Consider the following 19,310-nt stretch of genomic DNA (forward strand, 5'->3'; position numbering starts at 1 on the left):
CCACCGCCATCCATGTGTTAACCTGTATTACAGATGTTGACTGAAGGATTAATATTGGAAGCAAATGGCATGCCTTTTTCTTGAAATGGTGACCTGGAAATTTTACGCATGCACTTCAGAATGAAAATGGCTATGGCCTTGAATCATATTATTTGTAAAATGGTAATAATAAAACTTCCCTGTAACTGCTCTAGAACATTAACCTCGGCTTTCTTATTCTCTAGATTCCTAAAGTGTAGGGTGAACTTGCATACACCTTCTGTTTCAGAGCCAAGACTGCTGCCAAATTGAACCACAATTTCCAAATAAAATTGGAAGCATGACTGGGAGAATGAAATGCAGGGCAGGGCAGGGATCAAAGACTTTCAGCAGGAATGATCAGGATATTGTTATATTGCAAACCTAACTCAGAGCTGGTTAAACAATGGCCTGGAGTTCTGAGTTGTATCGACAGCAAAACCAACAGAGTGTGCCTTCATTACTGTTTAAAAGTGACAGAACCTTCAAACAGTCATACAATTGCAACCAAACACAAAGATATGGAAGCTGCTGCCAATGATACCCTGCTCCTTCACAGTTTTACCATGTTCAATCAAAATCAATGAATTGATGTGGAGTTCAACTTCTAGGCATTTATCCAAACAGTGAAAATATTAAGATTTATTGAATAAAATAAAAATGAGACTTTCAACAGCATAACAAGTAATAAATTATTGACCAACCATTTCTTTGGTCACAACAGACTAATTATACAAACACAACTTCACATTCCTTCGTTTCATGATAAAAAGTTCACTGATAATCAAGTATTAAATTTTAAAACAGAATCATGATATTTCACCTTTTCCCTTCATCACATTGGCATGCCCATTTTCATGATTATTTTACTAAAATGACATCAATATATCAATACCAGTTATAGAGTTCCTAGTATGCTGGCTATTGAATTGAATTGAATTGAATTTACTATATTTCTTACATGCTTCACATACATGAGGAATAAATATCCTTACGTTATGTCTCCGTCTAAATGTGCAATATGCAATCATAGTAATTTATAATAAATAGTACACTCAGATCAGCGTGAGTTGATGCTTGGAAGTCAGTGCTTCGTTCCTTAACCTATGTAGGAACTTCTGTATTTTGAGATTTCGTAGATTCCCCATGGTTGGTCCCAGATTGTAGAAATCAAGTGAAATGACATCTCAAAGTTTGCTAAGTGTTGGCCTGAAGTTTATATCAAGGTCAAAAGCATACACCAACCCTTGATCAGTCCCATCAATATCTTTGCCAACTCTTTTCTCTTTTAGGAGTTGATTGGGCTTGTTGCAATTTCATTCTTATTTCAGAATTTTCCTTTGTCTGGTATAACTACCTGATGACAGGCAATTAGTGCAAGTTTTTCTTAGTGTCAGGAACTTTTAAAAATATTTCGGAAGTACATTTTAGAATTTTATGCACACAGGAACACATTGCACATCTTACCGTTCTATCATGTATGACGTAGCATCATGGTTGATCGAAGAGGTGTGTGTTTGCCATTCCAAGCTAGGGTATTCTTTAGTTTGTACTGTAAAGTAGCGCACTGGCGATGAACCATCATTTCTAGGATTCCATTGCAACAATAGGCTGCGACTGTGAATCTCAGACTGCGGTATTGTCAGATTGGTAACTGGCTGTGGGCGATCTGTACAAGAAAAGTTTCAAAACAGTTATTTTCCAATATTTCTCCTAAACCACACCTTAGTGTTTTTGAGCATGAAAAAAAAGTTAACTGGACACACTTGAATAATGTTTTCTATTACCACTGTTGCATTTAAAGTGCAACACTGCTTGCAATCAAGGGAACAAAATATCTCAGGAGAAGAATCATCAGTTTAATACTCGGAAGCACAGGAATTACCATCTATCATCAACTTTATTTCCCAGGAGCTATAGAGATCTTGGTCGATCTCATCATCTTTGAGGAGCAACCTTTCTAAGCCTAAGGTTTACCAAGACAGCCACTACAAATATCTGTGATCTTGTGGGATCCAGATTATAAGTTCATACTTTTGCCCAAACTACTCCTATCAATTGAGGTCTAGCCACTTATGCTCAAGTTTCTAACCTCAGAATTATTACAGAGTGCTGTAAACTGTCGATCGAACATCGTAGCCTACATTTTCAACGAAGTCAGTGCTCTGTGCTCTAGGATATCTGACTTCAAGCAAAAAAGAGGTAAAATGGATCTGCCAGCATCCCCAAGGTACAAGCTGTGATAAAGTGTACTGAAGTAACTCTACGGCTTCCCTTCAGAACCTGAAGTCCTTCCTGAATCATAAGGTCATCTACAACCTCAATGCTCTAATGATAGTTGACAGTGAATGTAACTTTCTCCCAGTTAATGCAATATATCCTGGAGGTTGGATGTGTTATTCTTTCAAGAGAGTCATAGCTGCCTATATCTTTCAGGAGCCATACTGTGTAATGGATAGATATTGGGGAATAAGGACAATATCCTTCTCCAACAGTTTCTGATGATCAGATGTTTATTATCATTAAAACTAAGTGGTGTCTCAATGAATGCCACAGAAGCACAAGCAGATTAATACAAATTACCACTGGCTTCTTCAGAAGATTTCTTTCCGGAAACAGGCTGAAACTCCTCATGACCAAGAGCTTCTTCTATTAAACATTCTTTTAGAATTCAATTACCTATGATGCTCAAAGGGGGACTGAATCAATGAACTCACGAAATACCTAACTAGGATCATTTTCATTACTGAAGTGGCAACCAATAATATGTGTAATATCTTTACTGCGCATGCCAAAATGTAAAGGACTAGTGCTTTTTCTGTCCACTAGTTATTGTCATCACCATCATTGAATTAACTCCTTCCAGAGGCTTGGTCATGAGACAAATTACACTTCTCAAATAATAACTGACTTCCCTATTCTCCCACCAAAATGTACAAACTCGCACTAACCATGTTGAATGTTATTTGCCATAATTTTTCACCATTCACAAGTGTATCGATGCTCCCCTCTAACTTGTTGCAGATCTCCTCAGTATTAACTATTCAGAAGCAGCATTTTTGACCGAGAAGTCTAAATTGTTAAAGTAAACTGTGACCAACAATTGCCTTAGCCCTAATCCTTGTGGAACAGTATTATCTACCTTCTTCTCCTATGGTTTCTTATTTTTACACCTACTCTAGTTTCTGTCTTGAAGCCAGCTAATAAAGCACTCTGCCACATGCTACACCTGCCCTTACACTTCCTCCCTTACCACCATTCAGGGTCCCAGACAGTCCTTCCAGGTGAGGCAACACTTCACCTGTGAGTCTGCTGGTGTGATATACTGCATCCAGTGCTCCCGGTGCGGCCTTCTATATATTGGTGAAACCCGATGCAGATTGGGAGACCGCTTCGCTGAACACCTACGCTCTGCCTGCCAGAGAAAGCAGGATCTCTCAGTGGCCACACATTTTAATTCTACATCCCATTCCCATTCCGATATGTCAATCCATGGCCTCCTGTACTGTCGAGATGAAGCCACGCTCAGGTTGGAGGAACAACACCTTATATTCCATCTGGCCAACCTGATGGCATGAACTTCTCTAACTTCCGTTAATGCCCCTCCTCCCCTTCTTACCGCAACTCTAATTTATTTTTTTTCTCTCTCTCTCTTTCCCTCTCACAATAACTCCTTGCCTGTTCTCCATCTTCTTCTGGAGCTCCCCTCCCCCTTTCTTTCTTCCAAGGCCTTTCGTCCTATGATATTCCCCCTTCTCTAGCCTTGTATCCCTTTTGCCAATCAACTTCCCAGCTCTTAGCTTCAACCCTCCCCCTCCTGTCTTCTCCTATCATTTCGGGTCTCCCCCTCCCCCTCCCACTTTCAAATCTCTTACTATCTCTTTTTTCCATTAGCTCTGACAAAGGGTCTCGACCCGAAACATCGACTGTACTTCTTCCTATAGATGCTGCCTGGCCTGCTGCGTTCACCAGCATTTTTTGTGTGTTGCTTGAATTTCCAGCATCCGCAGATTTTCTCATGTCTGCCATTTGTTCCCTGACTCTCTTATAATTCTTTCAAAATTTGGATAAGTTAAATTCATTAAATTAACATGCTCTACTTTTTTTGATTCAATGGGTTAGTCAAGCCAATTTTCGCTTTTGGAATCCGTATTGATGGTTCATTGATGCCATTTATTACTAGATTTTTTAATTCCCTCCTTTAGGTGGGATTCCATTATTTTTCTTATCAATACTGGTAAGCTGGCTGGTTTATAACTATCTGGATGTGTTCTATTCCATTCTTAACTGCAAACAATAAGTTTGCTGGCCACCAGTCATCTGGCTGACAGACTTTTATACTGAATTATTAAATCTGTGTAGTGATGCCTCTAGATTCTTTCAAACAGCGAGTGAATTCAACCCAGGCAAACCAGGGGTTCCAATCACCAGCAAGATAACATCTGCAGATGCTGGAAATCCAAGCAACACACACAAAATGCTGAAGGAACTCAGCATTTTGTGTGTGAGACCAGGGGTTCCATCATCTTTGAGTTTATTTTGTTTAATACAGCTCTCTTTTTTTATTTAGTATATTTATCTCATTACTGATCTTAGCAGCCAATGTAAAATGATGCATCTCTTCGCATCCAATGACAAGTGTTATATATTTCTGGGAGTGTTTTGATTAATGATTATAAAATATTTTACTATTTTCCTTAATGTTCTTTGATAATTTAAAATCTTTCCTTTCTAAATATTTTGCATTCACTTTTATTGAACATTAATATGTGTTTCTTCCCTTATTATGAAGTGTTCTGTTGTGTATTCATCCATGGAGTTTGTACTTTGAGCAGAATATATTTTTCCTCTACTGTGGCTGAGATTGTTTTAAATATTTTCCCTTTTCTTCTCAGCCAGGAACGTATTATGCTTAAAGTCAGGCAAGGGATATGAAGGCAGCACCTTGTGCTTAACCAGACGATGACAAAGTGATTGATCAATGGATCTGCCGGTGCGGAGACACAGGCATTGCTGACATCCGAGTGTATGACCACTCTCTGAGGAGAAGAGATGGAGAATGATACATGGTTGGAACTAAAACAATTGTAGTGACTCATAGGCTATTGATACTTAGGATTTCATCAGAGATACTTTACGAGATTTTTCCCCAGTGCAAAAGGGTTTGATTCCTATAAATTCCCTGTTCTAAAGCAGGGGTTTTCAATCTGTTTTCATGCCATGGACTCCCATTATTAATCAAGAGGTCCATGGGCCCCCGGTTGGGAACCCCTGTTCTAAAGTAAGGGGCTCTGGCATAAATAGGTTCTCCCTCTCTCTGAAGGGAGCTGAGGTTTTATTTATTAAATAATGACATTGATTTAGCAATGTGCTGTCAATGCATGAGAAGCTGATTTACATGTACGTGGGAACAGAAACAAAGGCCAATGTAAATACATTTGTATTGAATTTATATGCAGTTAGTTAAGCTTTTACACCTTGTAAGATTGCAGGGAATAATGCTCCCTCCACCACCACCCCTCCACATCAAAGGTGGTGTAGTGGTTAGCACAATGTCTAACAGTTCAGAGGACATGGGTTCAATTCCTGCCACTGCCTGTAAGGAGTTTGTACATTCTCCCCGTGATTTCGTGGGATTTCTGCTGGTGCTCTGGTTTCCTCCCACAGTCCAAAGACAGACTGATTGGTCATCGTCTCGAGTTTAGGCGAGGACTACATTGGAGGACTGCTGAGCACCGAGACTCGAAGGGCCGGAAGGGCCTATTCCGCACTGTATCTCAATAAAGAAAAATAAACAAATAGTTATCAGCCTTAGAGCCTCCTTTAAATGGCTTCCCTTTTACCAGAATGAAAGCAATTGTCTTAGCACCTGTCTTGGTGCTGTTAATTGCCCTTTGATGAAGTGGCCAATTCTAGTGTTCTATGCCACAATAAGGATGCATTGTCCATCGCTGCGGAGGGCAGCTACTCATTGCTTTAGACAATTTCATAACTTCATGTGGGAATTTCAAACTGCAACAAATGCTTTCTATAGCTGAAAAAGAAAAACTAACCTCTGAATTTAAAAAGGTCTATATTGCAAATGAACAAACGTCAATGTACCTCTTCCTAGAGATGCTGCCTGGCCTGCTGCGTTCACCAACAACTTTGATGCGTGTTGCTAAAATTGTAAGACCATAGGACTCAGGAGCAGGAGCGGGACCAGGTCCTTCAGCCTATCAAGTCTGCTCTGCTGTTTGATCCTGGCTGATTTATTTTCCCTCTCAGCCCCATTCTTCTGCCTTATCCCAATAACCTTCGATGGCTTACTAATGAAAAACCTATCAACCTCCGTTTTGATATACCCAGTGACTTGGCCTCTGAAGAAACTGTAGCACTAAATTCCACAAATTCATCACCCTCTGGTTGAAGAAGTTCCTCCTCATCTCTTTTCTAAAGGGATGCTTTATTCTGAGGCGATGCCTTCTGGTCCCAGACTCTCCCACTACTGGAAGCATCCTCTCCACATCCGCTTTAAGCCTTTCAATATTTGGTAGGGTTCAATGAGAACCCCTGTCATTTTTCTAGGCTTCAGAGTGTGGATGCCCAGAGTCATCAAATGTTCCTCATATGTTAACCATTTCATTCCCAGGATCATTTTCGTAAATCTCCTCTGGACCCTCTGCAATGCCAGCACATCCTAACAGTGACATTCCATCTTGTAGAAAGTACAGGTAGTCCCATCATGGAAAACTTATCCCAACTTCCAAATGTGTTTTGTCTCCAGTAACCACAAATGAATGTCCTCGCATGTACAGATCACACCACGTACCAAAGAGAACCTACAACAAACAGTCCCCAATTTGCTTGCAAAGTTCAGAATCAGGTTTAATATCTCTGGCATATATTGTGAAATTTGTTGTCTTTGCAGCAGCCATACAATGCAATACACACTAACAGGGAAAAAAGCCTGAATTACACTAAGTATATAGATATAAAATAGTTAAATTAGTACAAAAATAGAAATAAAAAAGTAGTGAGGTAGTGATCATGGGTTCAATGTCCATTCAGAAATCAGATGGCAGACAGGAAGAAGCTGTTCCTGAATCATTGAGTGTGTGCCTCCAGGCTCCTGTACCTCCTTCCTGATGGTAGCAAGGACAAGAGGGCATGTCCAGGGTGATGGGGTCCTTAATGATGGGTGCTTGCTTTTTGAGGCATCACTCCTTAAAGATATTCTGGATACGATGGAGGCTATGATAGACCTGACTAAGTATACTCTGAGAGCTGTCATTCCATATGGTGATGCAGCCAGTTAGAATGCTCTCCACGATTCATCGGTAGAAATCAGTGGAAATCATCAATGTTTGATGATGGGTACCTCAGAATCACAGGAAGCACACTGTATTCAGCCTCTCAACTTAATTCTGTTGTGGGTGGCTATATATTACTGACCAGGAATCAGTTTCCAGGTCACCAGCACTTGTCTTGTTCTTACTGACACAGGCAGGTATCAGACACACTTTTGCACAAATCAGGCTCCAACTCTTTCCTGTCAGGATTGAAGAACCTACATCTCCTCCAGTCCTTTTGCAGGTTACAAGAAACAGGTTTATGAATCTTTCCCAGCCCACATCTGGGATCAAAAGTTTTACTTCCTGTCTGCATAATCAGAGTTTGGCAGTACGTTCAAAAGGAGGTGTGACCAGAACAGTACACAGTGTTAACGAGGAACCTTTAACATATACAGTACTCTGCAGAATTGTTCTTTATTCTATTCGTCTTTCTGATCACTGCTCCCACAGGATGGGGTGTGTTAAAGTAAAACCCTACTAACAGGCCTTGGCTTCACCCATAAAACCAGCCTTCACTCCAATTGAAATGAATGGTTGAAATTATAATATTCCAAGATTAATTAAGCAAAAATTAATTGAAATATTTGAACTCAGGCTCCAAAAATCTTAGTAATCCTTTTACAAAGTCAAATGTGAAGTAATTGGACTATAACGGTAAATGGCCTTGCAACTCATTTAAATTTTAATAATTTGGCCCAATGGTTTTACTTGATATAATAATACTAATTGAAGATCAAAGGGAATTATAATGTAATACACTGCCAATTTCTGCTACCCAAAGTGTGCCATACTTGTTAAAGCTTATCAGTGTCTGGAAGTGTTGGCTCAGCACTTGGCCCCCTGTGTCATGTGTTTTCATTGACTTCCAGAAATAAATATCAAGTAATGAATACTTTCAGAAGTTATGTTCAAAGTGATTGATTTTGCTTACAGTGTTATGCACGAGCAATGTCAAGGTATTGATTGGATATGTGTACCTTAACCATGGGACCATGACAAATTTTTGATAGTTCAGCACACATACATTTCTCAATCTGCTAAAAGAGGATTTAATAAAAATAAATACACAGTGCAGCTTTTTCCATTGATGTTTATCTGTCAGCATCATTTGTCATTGAATTAGTGCTAATCTTCACTGGCAGTAAAGATGAAAATGGCAACATGTACTGCTGCAGAAATAATTATCAATATCTTCCTACAAGGAAGCTGACAAAAGTACTCTAACATATTTTAATTTATCCCAGTGTCCCTTCTCTTTATTTATTCTAAATCTTGTGCTGCAAATTAATTTTGGTTTTTAACTAGCTTCTCAATTAAGAAGATTGTATCCTTCATCTCTTTTAGAAAAATTTCCATCACAGTGCTTGCTGTCTTGGAATGAATACAAAATGTTAAAGTCAATGAGAAAGTTGTGTCAAATAGCACCTGCTGCTAAACCTCAACTTCAAACAGTGAACTGAAGGACAAATGCCAATTGTCTTGAATATACTTTCATTCCTCTCTGAAAATGTTTGCCTTGTTTGGCATTTGGTTCCAAGAATAATGGCACCCTTTTTCAAAGAAGTTAAATTCAGTGACGACATACACTTAACATTTTGGGAACAGCTTCTTCTCCTCCGCTATCAGATTTCTGAACAGACAATGAACCAACTCATGAACACTATTTTCCTTGGCTCGATTTTTGCACTACTTAGTTAAGTTTTACATATACAGATGACACGTCTTATTGTAATTTATAGATTTTTTAATGCATTGCGTTATACTACTGCTGCAAAACAACAAATTTCACAACATATGCCAGTGATATTACACCACATTTTCATTCTGATCTGACTGGGGAGGAGTGGTACTGCATATGCATGCTAGAAAAAAAATGTCAAGGAAATTTTACAAAGGATTTAACCATGAGTTACTTTAACATTGTGGAATCCTGTTGAAACTGAAGAAAGTGTGCAAGCATCAAGTGTCATAAACACTGATGAAATTTGTTTTTAAAAGCACTGATTAAAGAAAGAACATTGACAAGCAGAACCCCTGGTTAATGTGTCATCCATAATTTGCAACTTCTGCAGATTTTCACTGGAAGTTTGGTCTGATTTATGCACTGGAGTTAGAGATGTCATTCTAAAGGAGAAGACAGGTTACTTCTGTGGGTTTCAAAAATGATTCCCAATTTATCTTCTGATGCTGGAGACAAATTCTTGGGATATACACTGTCTCCAGAAAATGTTAATTTGATATTTTATATGGTTGATTTTCTGGGACGTTGTAACAATTTTAGATTTAAAAATTGCTTATGTAGCTTGCCTTTGATTTTGAAAATCATGCATTTTTTATTTTCTTTATAAGGTATGAAAAATTAATTTAAAGAGAGAGGAGCCGAATGTTGAAACATACACTATAGCGTTTTCAAACATTCTGAAAAATCGTTTTACTCCACCTGTACAAAAGATCTATTGTCCTGCTATTATATGGTAAAATTCTAAAAGTTCAAATTTCAATATATACTTTGATTTTTATTAAAGTACATATATGTCCCCATATACTATGTCACCAATTTCTTCTGGGAAAGACTGAATGCATTAGTTTTGTGTACTATTTTAGAGTCATAGAAATGTACAGCACAGAAACAGGCCCTTTGGCACATCTAGATTGTGCCAAACCACTAAAATTGCCCCCTCCCATCGACCTGCACCAGGATCTTAGCCCTCCATACCCTGACCATTCATGTGCCTATTTAACTTCTCTTAATTGTTGAAATTGAGCTTGCATGCACTACTTGCACTGGGAGCTTATTCTACACTCTCACGACCATCTGAGCGAAGAAGTTTCCTCTCATGTTTTCCTTAAGCTTTTCACCTTTCACCCTTAACCCATGGCCTCTGGTTGTAGTCCCAACCAACCTCAGCACAAAAAGCCTGCTTGTATTTACCATAACTATACACCTCATAATTTTTATACTTTTATCAAATTTCCTCTCAATCTTCTATATTCTAAGAAATAACCTATTCAATCTTTTTTTTATAACTCAAGCCCTCCAGACCTGGCAACACCCGATAAATTTTCTCTGTACTCTTTCCTGTAGGTAGGTGACCAAGACTGCACACAATACTCCAAATTAGGCCTCACCAATGTCTTATACAACTTCAACACAACATCCCATCTCCTGTATTCAATACATTGATTTATGAAGGCCAATGTGCCAAAAGATTTCTTTATGACTATCAGTGTCCTATTGTTCAGTAAGACCTACCCTAGAAGTGCAACACCTTGCACTTGCCTGCATTAAGTTCCACCTGCCATTTTCAGTCCATTTCTCCAGCTAGTCCAGATCCCACAGCAAGCCATGATAGCATTCCTTGCTGTCCGCTACACCCTTAATTTTGGTATCACAAATCCCACAAATTTGCTGATGCAGATAACCACATTATGATCCAGATCATTGGTATAGATGATAAATAACAACGAAGCAGCACTAATCCCTGCAGCACATCACTAATCACAGACTGCCAATCAGAGAGACAACCCTCTACTACCACTCTCTGGCTTCTCCCACAGATCCAACTTACTACCTCATCCTGAGTTCTGAGCAACTGAACCTTCCTGACCAGCCTCCCACATGGGACTTGGTCAAATGCCTTCCTGCAGACAACATCCACTGCTTGCCTTCATTAATTTCAGATCATAAGACACAAGAGCAAAATTAGGTCATTCAACCCATCGAGTCTGCTCTGCCATTCCATCATGGTTGATACTGGATCCTACTCAACCTCATTCACCTGCCTTCTCACCATATACTTTGATGCCCTGGCCAATCAGGAAACTATCAACTTCTACTTTAAGTATAGCACGGACTAGGCCTCCACCACAGTCTGTGGCAGAGCATTCCACTGATTCACTACTCTCTGACTTAAAAAAAATCCTCTTACCTCTGTTCTAAAATGTCGCCTCTAAATTTTGAGATTGTACCCTCCAGTTCTGGATACCCCCACCACAGGAAATATCCACTCCACATCTACCTTATCTCATCCTTTCAACATTCCTTTGGTTTCAGTGTGAGATCCCCATACATTTTTCTAAACTCCAGTGAGTACGGGCCCAAAGCTGCCAAGCGCTCCTCATATGTTAACCCCTTCATTCCTGGAATCATCCTCATGAACCTCCTCTAAACTCTCTCCAATGACAACACACCCTGTCTGAGATACGGGGTCCAAAATTGTTGACAATACTCCAAGTGCGGCTTGACTAGTGTCTTATAAAACCTCAGTATTATCTCCTTGCTTTTATATTCTACTCTCCTTGAAATAAATGCCAACGTTGCACTTGCCTTCTTTACCACAGACTCAACCTGTAAATTAACCTTCTCCCTATTTAGATAATAGCCCACACTATTTTTCCTTTTACATTCTTCCAATTTGTCTAAGTCCTGCTGCAATTGCATTGCTTCCTCAGCACTACCTACATCTCCACCTATCTTTGTATCATCTGCAAACTTTGCCACAAAGCCATCAATTCCATTATCCAAATCACTGACAAACAACGTAAAAGGTAGCAGTCCCAATACTGACTGCTGAGGAACACCACTAGTCACTGGCAGCCAACCAGAAAACACCCCGTTTATTCCCACTCGCTGCCTCCTGCTTGTCAGCCATTCCTCTATCCATGTCAATATCTTTTCTGTAATACCATACGATTTTATCTTGTTAGGCAACCTTATCAAATGCCTTCTGAAAATCCAAGTAAATGACATCTACTGCCTCTCCTTTGATCAACCTTCCTGGTAACATTTTCAAAAAAACTCTATAAAATTGGTTAGACATGATTTTCCACGCACAAAGCCATGCAGACTATCCTTAATCAGTCCAAGTCTATCCAATTACTTATATATTCTGTCTCTCAGAATATTTTCCAATAACTTTACCACTATTGATGTCAGGATCACTGGCCTATAATTTCCTGGTTTATTTTTAGAGCCTTTCTTGAACAGCGGAACAGTACTAGCTATTCACCAATTTTCTGGTACCTCACCTGTTGCTAAGGATGATTTAAGTATTACAGCTAGGGCTCCTGCAATTTCTGCACGTACCCCCTACAGGGTCTGAGGGTGCACCTTGTCAAGCCCTGGTCAATCAATCCCAAACGCCGAATGGGGCTTCAAACTGCCACAAGTTGCTGCCTTTTCAACTAAATAGGTAAACCTGAGTGAGCCAAGTCTTCGTAGGCTTCCAATCTCTCAGACTGGGATTTCATGAGATTATTTCATCGCCAAGATCTTAAATAATGTCGGTAGTTTCTTTCACTACCTGAATGTGAACACCAAATGAGTAGGGGCCAAGTGTGCAGGGGGAAGAAAGGATCTGATTAATCAGCAATATCACAGGATCATTAGGGAACAATTTTTGAGGTATTGTTCTGCTAATCCATTTAGGCTCCTGCTAGCTTTTATTGAAATGTCATTGTCTTAAATAGCTAATATTTTAAAATAATTTTCTATGTTATGTTAGGTATATATAGTTTTTCAAATGATCCATTTTACATATTGCATAGATTTATACTGTGATTAGCAAGATTTCTTTTAGAATTCTAAAATGTCGGCATCACTGGCATTGCTGACAAATATTGCTCAATTTCAACAGTCTTTGTGAAGTTCATGGTAGGCTGGATTCTGGAACTGGCTGTAGTTTCTATTATAGCTCTTCTGGGCAGGGAATTTTGGGATTTTAATCCAATGACAGGGAAAAAGTTGAATGCTGTTTGCCTTGATGGAAAACTTGAAGTTGACGTTACTGTGAATACCTGTTATTGTCAACTGCTTCCCCCACCCCCCTCCCAATGTTTCAACTATTGTGCTAAAGAGCTACTGTATAATTTGGAACTAACCTTTCTTGGACAAGCTATTCATGTACAGCTAAAAAAAACGCTGAGAAAAATGTGAAACTGCAAGGCAATAATTCACAGAACATCACTTGTGCAATCTTACTTCCTTAGAAATTCTAGAGCACTCTAACTAAAATAGGGCAGAGCCAGAAAAGACTAGGCATTGCAGACTGTGATTGGCAATGGAAGGCGTCAGAGGGTAGAGTCTAACCACATCCTGGCATTAATGCATATTGGCAGATATGTTCTTAGTGTGTTATGGCTTGGGGTGGGGTGAGGGAAGGGGAGGATCTGGCATATTTAGTGGAAGAGGGTGGGAAGAACGGATCTGAGAAGGAGATCTGATATTGTAGAGGGTCTATTTTGTTGCAGTTAAGTGGTGGGTGGAAGAGGAAGAATGGGTGGAGTCTTAACAATGAAGATAGTTATTTTGCTTGCCTTACAGGTATTCCTAGTCAGTGTAAGGCCATGTTGTCACTGGAGGGTCTAGTGACTAGTACCTGAACATCTCAGCAGAGCTCCGGGAAGAATGTTCCACAGAAATTATTTGAACATTACATCAGAACATAAGGGTCAGTCAGGAGAGGAAGAATCCGCATGAAGTTTCTGTCTGCTATGACTCAACTGGCAATTGTTACAAAAAGGATTTAATCTGGATTAAATATTTTTTTTTCTTTGCAGTTTGCTGCAAGAAACAGCAGTATGATATCCAATTTTTATTCATAAATCTTGTTTCCAACTGAAGTGGTCTATTTGCGCATAATATGTCTGGTATGGGAACTGTACTTCCATCAATCGCAGGACTCTACAAAGAGTGGTGCGGATAGCCCAGCGCATCTGTAGATGTGAACTTCCCACTATTCAAGGCATTGACGAAGACAGGTGTGTAAAAAGGGCCCGACGGATCATTGGGGACCCAAGTCACCCCAACCACAAACTGTTCCAGCTGCTACCATCCGGGAAACAGTACCGCAGCATAAAAGCCAGGACCAACAGGCTCTGGGACAGCTTCTTCCACCAGGCCATCAGACTGATTAATTCATGCTGACGCAACTGTATTTTTATGTTATATTGACTATCCTGTTGTACATAATGTTTATTATAAATTACTATAATTGCACATTGCACATTTAGATGGAGATGTAACAAAGATTTTTATTCATGTATATGAAAAATGTAAGTAATAAAGTCAATTCAATTCAATTCATATATTTAAATGTTAGTACCATCTCTTAACTTTAATAACCATCTTTGAAAATTTGGAGGATGATCCACAGTAAGTCATTATACTCTTTTTTAATCGTTTTCCATGGATCTTAGATCGTAAGACAATAATTTATAGGGGCAGAATTAGGCCGTTCGGCCCACTGAGTCTGCTGATTTACTACCCCACTCAACCCCATTCTCCTGCCGTCTTCCCATCATCTTTGACAGCCTTACTACTCGAGAACCTATCAAATTCCACTTTAAGTATACACAATGACTCGGCCTCCACAGTCATTCTGTAGCAATGAATTCCACCAATTCACCACCCTCTGGATAAAGAAATTGCTCCTCATCGGTGTTCGAATGGGACATCCTTTTATTCTGAGGCCTCTGATCCTAGATTCTCCCACTATAGTAAACATCCTCTCTACATCCACTCTAACTAGGCCTTTCCATATTTGATAGGTTTGAATGAGATCCCCCCCTCACAGCTCAAAAGTTCACAAAACTGCTTCATCCTGCTATCTTTGATGATATATGGATTTTAAATATTTGACCACCATGGCAAATAAACTTTTAACATTTTGCCTAGTTGGAATTGAGAACCTTGTCAATATTACACTATTATACCAAAGTACCTAAGAGACTCCTGGTTAGGTACATGGAGCTTAGAAAAATAGAGGGCTATGGGTAACCTTAGGTAATTTCTAAGGTAAGGACATGTTCGGCACAGCTTTGTGGGCCGAAGGGCCTGTATTGTGCTGTAGGTTTCGTATGTTTCTAAATTCACATTGTTATCAATCATGTCTATATTGGGATTATATTCCTTAACTAGATAAGGAACAATGATTATTTTTATCTCCAGCAAAATTACATTATTTGTCTGATTATATTTAGGGAAGTATTCGAAGATCATGAAATAATTGTTTTATTAGAAATTCAGTACTTACTTTTCAAGAAACTAACAATAGCTACGCGATTTGATAACATACCTCTAGTTTGTGTAGTGATCACCACTGCCTCCACTGGCTCCCCCCAGCCTCGACGTGTCTTCGCGGATACACGAAAAACATACGGCGATTCAGGTATCAAATTGTTTGCCCAATATTGGCGGGCATTGGAACTGACTTCTATGTTGATGAATTTACTTGGCTCACTGGTTGCCAAATGGTAAGCTATTCTGTAACCTGCAAAACCCCAAAAAAGAAAATCAAAACTGCAATTCAATAAGTCTAACATATTGAGCAGAATGACTGTGTGAAATGAATACCAAGCTAAATCACAGTAGAAGTTTATCATTATACAACCCAGATCCAAGTTTTAAGTTCATGCTATTGTTACAGTTTCATGAAATGTATTTAAAACAATACAATAAATTTCACGTCACATGCCAGTGATAATAAACCTGATTCTGAATCTAAATTACATATTTAGAACATCCTAACAGTTTAAGCACTGGGGCTCCACAGGGGACTGTCTTGTCTCCCTTTCTCTTCACCATTTACACCTCAGACTTCAACTACTGCACAGAGTCTTGTCATCTTCAGAAGTTTTCAGATGACTCTGCCATAGTTGGATGCATCAGCAAGGGAGATGAGGCTGAGTACAGGGCTACGGTAGGAAACTTTGTCACATGGTGTGAGCAGAATTATCTGCAGCTCAATATGAAAAAGGCTAAGGAGCTGGTGGTAGACCTGAGGAGAGCTAAGGTACCGGTGATGCCTGTTTCCATTCAAGGGGTCAGTGTGGACATGATGGAGGATTACAAATACCTGGGGATATGAATTGACAATAAACTGGACTGGTCAAAGAACACTGAGGCTGTCTACAAGAAGGGTCAGAGCCGTCTCTATTTCCTGAGGAGACTAAGGTCCTTTAACATCTGCTGGACGATGCTGAGGATGTTCTACGAGTCTGTGGTGGCCAGTGCGATCATGTTTGCTGTTGTGTGCTGGGGCAGCAGGCTGAGGGTAACAGACACCAACAGAATCAACAAACTCATTTGTAAGGCCAGTGATGTTGTGGGGATGGAACTGGACTCTCTCACGGTGGTGTCTGAAAAGAGGATGCTGTCCAAGTTGCATGCCATCTTGGACAATGTCTCCCATCCACTACATAATGTACTGGGTGGGCACAGGAGTACATTCAGCCAGAGACTCATTCCACCGAGATGCAACACAGAGCGTAATAGGAAGTCATCCCTGTCTGTGGCCATCAAACTTAACAACTCCTCCCTTGGAGGGTCAGACACCCTGAGCCAATAGGCTGGTCCTGGACTTATTTCCTGGCATAATTTACATATTACTATTTAACTATTTATGGTTTTAATACTATTTATTATTTATGGTGCAACTGTAACGAAAACCAATTTCCCCCGGGATCAATAAAGTATGACTATGACTATAATACAGGTTATCACATTATAACATGATCATTAGATGTTCATTTGCATTACCCCAATTTTCTCTTCATACTAAGGCACCAACCGAATTTAAGTACATTCTCTAAACTGCATCTTATTGCAATGTGAACCCAAAACAGAGCAATATTAGGTTATTAGACTCTGGTGTTTTTTCCTCCTCAGACAGGTTATACTTCTGCTAGATGGCAGAAATCTTAGTTGCCTATTCCTGTTTCAATCTCAGATATGAAGGTCAATTGTAACATCCTTATTGTACCCGACTGTGATTATTTCTTAAGGCACAGACTACAAACAAAATTGAACACTTCTAAATTCTGACTCAGGCTTCATGTTGACCAGTGCACTTACCATTTGATCCACAGACACAACTGTGATGAAGTGCACTAGCTGCTGCACCAATTCACTTATAAAATTTCTTACAAGTATGATGTGACAGAGGAAATTCTTTGCTCAAGAATCGCAGGTATTCTCAATGGGTCAGGGGCATAATGACAAATGGTGATACTTTAAATATAACAACAAAATGGACCAGTGTTATAAAGAGGGCATAGCGGAGATTGTCAGCAGAAATTTCTCACAGTGAAGTGGGTAAAACCTGATATTTCCCTGTAAATGTGCACAGTTGCAATATGTTTAGCACGTCCTGTACCATGCTGAAGTAAGGTTGTTTAAAAAGTAGATTCATTAAGCAATTTTGGGTACTTCTCCTATATATACCTATTTGGTCCCAGGATATTTTTGCCCATCATGCCCAATGTGATACTGAAATGTCTGATTCATTTCTTTAATCAACTTAATATTCGTCCAGCAGTAGCTCACTCAAGTACTCGTAATGTAAATTTAAATCACGAAGGCAATACTCCTAATATTGAGAGGTTGCTTTTTGTACAGATAATATACAAGGGTTTACTTTCTGTTCAGATAATACATATCAGAGCTGTTCCACATCTGTAAAAGTACTGCAGAGAAATGTTCTTGCAATTGTCAGTTACACAAGTAGAGGTGAAGCTGCTTCTAGTCTTTACTGACTTATTGCTACAATTTCTATTTCGCTTTATATTGTTCCTTTTGTTGTGTTCAGCTAGATTTTTTAAAATCAGTCTGATATGCCTTAATGATAGACTTCAAAACTGAAAAAAACCTGTATTTTAGCAAAGAGCAATGTACAAAATAGCCTTTGTTGCAGCATGAGAGAACATTTTTGCCATTCACAAAGCACTAAACATTCAGGCAGCTCCAATGCAGAAGAAGACTGAAATCCCTTTGGTACGAGCAAGTCATACTTACCTTATCTGTAAGACCAAAATTGAGACAAATCTAAAAAAGATTTTTAAACACTTAACAATACAATATATGCAAAGGACACATTGTGAGTGAGGCCCCGTAAAGATTTAAAAAAAAACCTTTGCCTATTCTATCACCGAAGTGGAACATAGTTTATGGTACACAAAGTTCAAAAATTCGAAGTTCAAGTTGAAAGTGAATTGATTATCCAAGTACATATATATCACCATGTACGACCCTGAGATTAATTTTCTTGCAGGCCTTCACACAAAATACAAGAAACACAATAGAATCAACGAAAAAAGACAGTCGTCAACAGTACGGACAAACAATCAATGTGCAAAGGACAGCAAACTGTGAAAGTGCAAAAAGAAAAAAAGAGAAATAATAATAATAATGAATAAATAAGCTAGAAATATCGACAACATGAGATGAAAGTGAGTCCAGATCAGCGATGGGGCAAATGAAGTTATCGACTCTCGCTCAAGAGCCTGATGGTCGAGGGGTAATAATTGTTCCTGAACCTGGTGATGTAGGTCCTGAGGCTCCTGTCCCTTCTTCCTGATGGCTGCAGCAAAAAGGGAGCATGGCCCAGATAGTGCAGGGTCCTTGATGATGGATGCTGTTTTCCTGCAACAATGTTTCGTGTAGATGTGCTTAATGCTGGGGACAGCTTTCCCTGTGATGACCTGGGCCGCATCCACTACTTTTTGTAGGATATTCCATTCGAGGGCATTGGTGTTTCCATACCAGTCTGTGATGCAGCTAGTCAATATACTCTCCACCACACATCAATAGAAGTTTCTCAAAGTTTAGATGACATACCGAATCTTTGCAAACTTTGAAGAAAGTAGAGGCACTGCATGTTTTATTTGTAATGCTACTTACTTGCTGGGCCCAGGATAGATGCTCTCAGATGATAACACCAAGGAGTTTAAAATTGGGACTTCCCCAAAGAGAACTGGCTCACGGACCTCCAGTTTCCTCCTCCTGAAGTCAATAATCATCTCCTTGGTCTTGCTGACACTGAGTAGGAGGTTGTAGTTGAGGCACCACTCAGCCGGATTTTCAATCTCCCACCTATAATATGTTGATTTGTCCCCACCTTTGATTTGGCCAACAACAGTGGTGTCGTCAGCCAACGGAGCTGTGCTTAGCATAACACAAGT

The 19,310-nt window shown here is 39.5% G+C and overlaps 1 protein-coding gene across 2 annotated transcripts in view; it reads right to left on the reverse strand.

The window, feature by feature from the left end:
- The window catches only part of sdk1a (sidekick cell adhesion molecule 1a), a 744,722-nt gene that overhangs the window by 87,182 nt on the left and 638,230 nt on the right, over positions 1–19,310 (reverse strand). For both annotated transcript variants that reach the window (XM_072268711.1, XM_072268712.1), the window contains 2 exons: positions 15,428–15,622; positions 1,486–1,687 (listed from right to left, as the gene is read on the reverse strand). In XM_072268711.1, coding sequence (XP_072124812.1) covers positions 1,486–1,687; positions 15,428–15,622 — 397 coding nt within the window. The remainder of the gene's footprint in view (positions 1–1,485; positions 1,688–15,427; positions 15,623–19,310) is intronic.

The sequence above is a fragment of the Mobula birostris genome, chromosome 9, assembly GCF_030028105.1.
Source record: "Mobula birostris isolate sMobBir1 chromosome 9, sMobBir1.hap1, whole genome shotgun sequence".
Lineage (NCBI taxonomy): Eukaryota > Metazoa > Chordata > Chondrichthyes > Myliobatiformes > Myliobatidae > Mobula > Mobula birostris.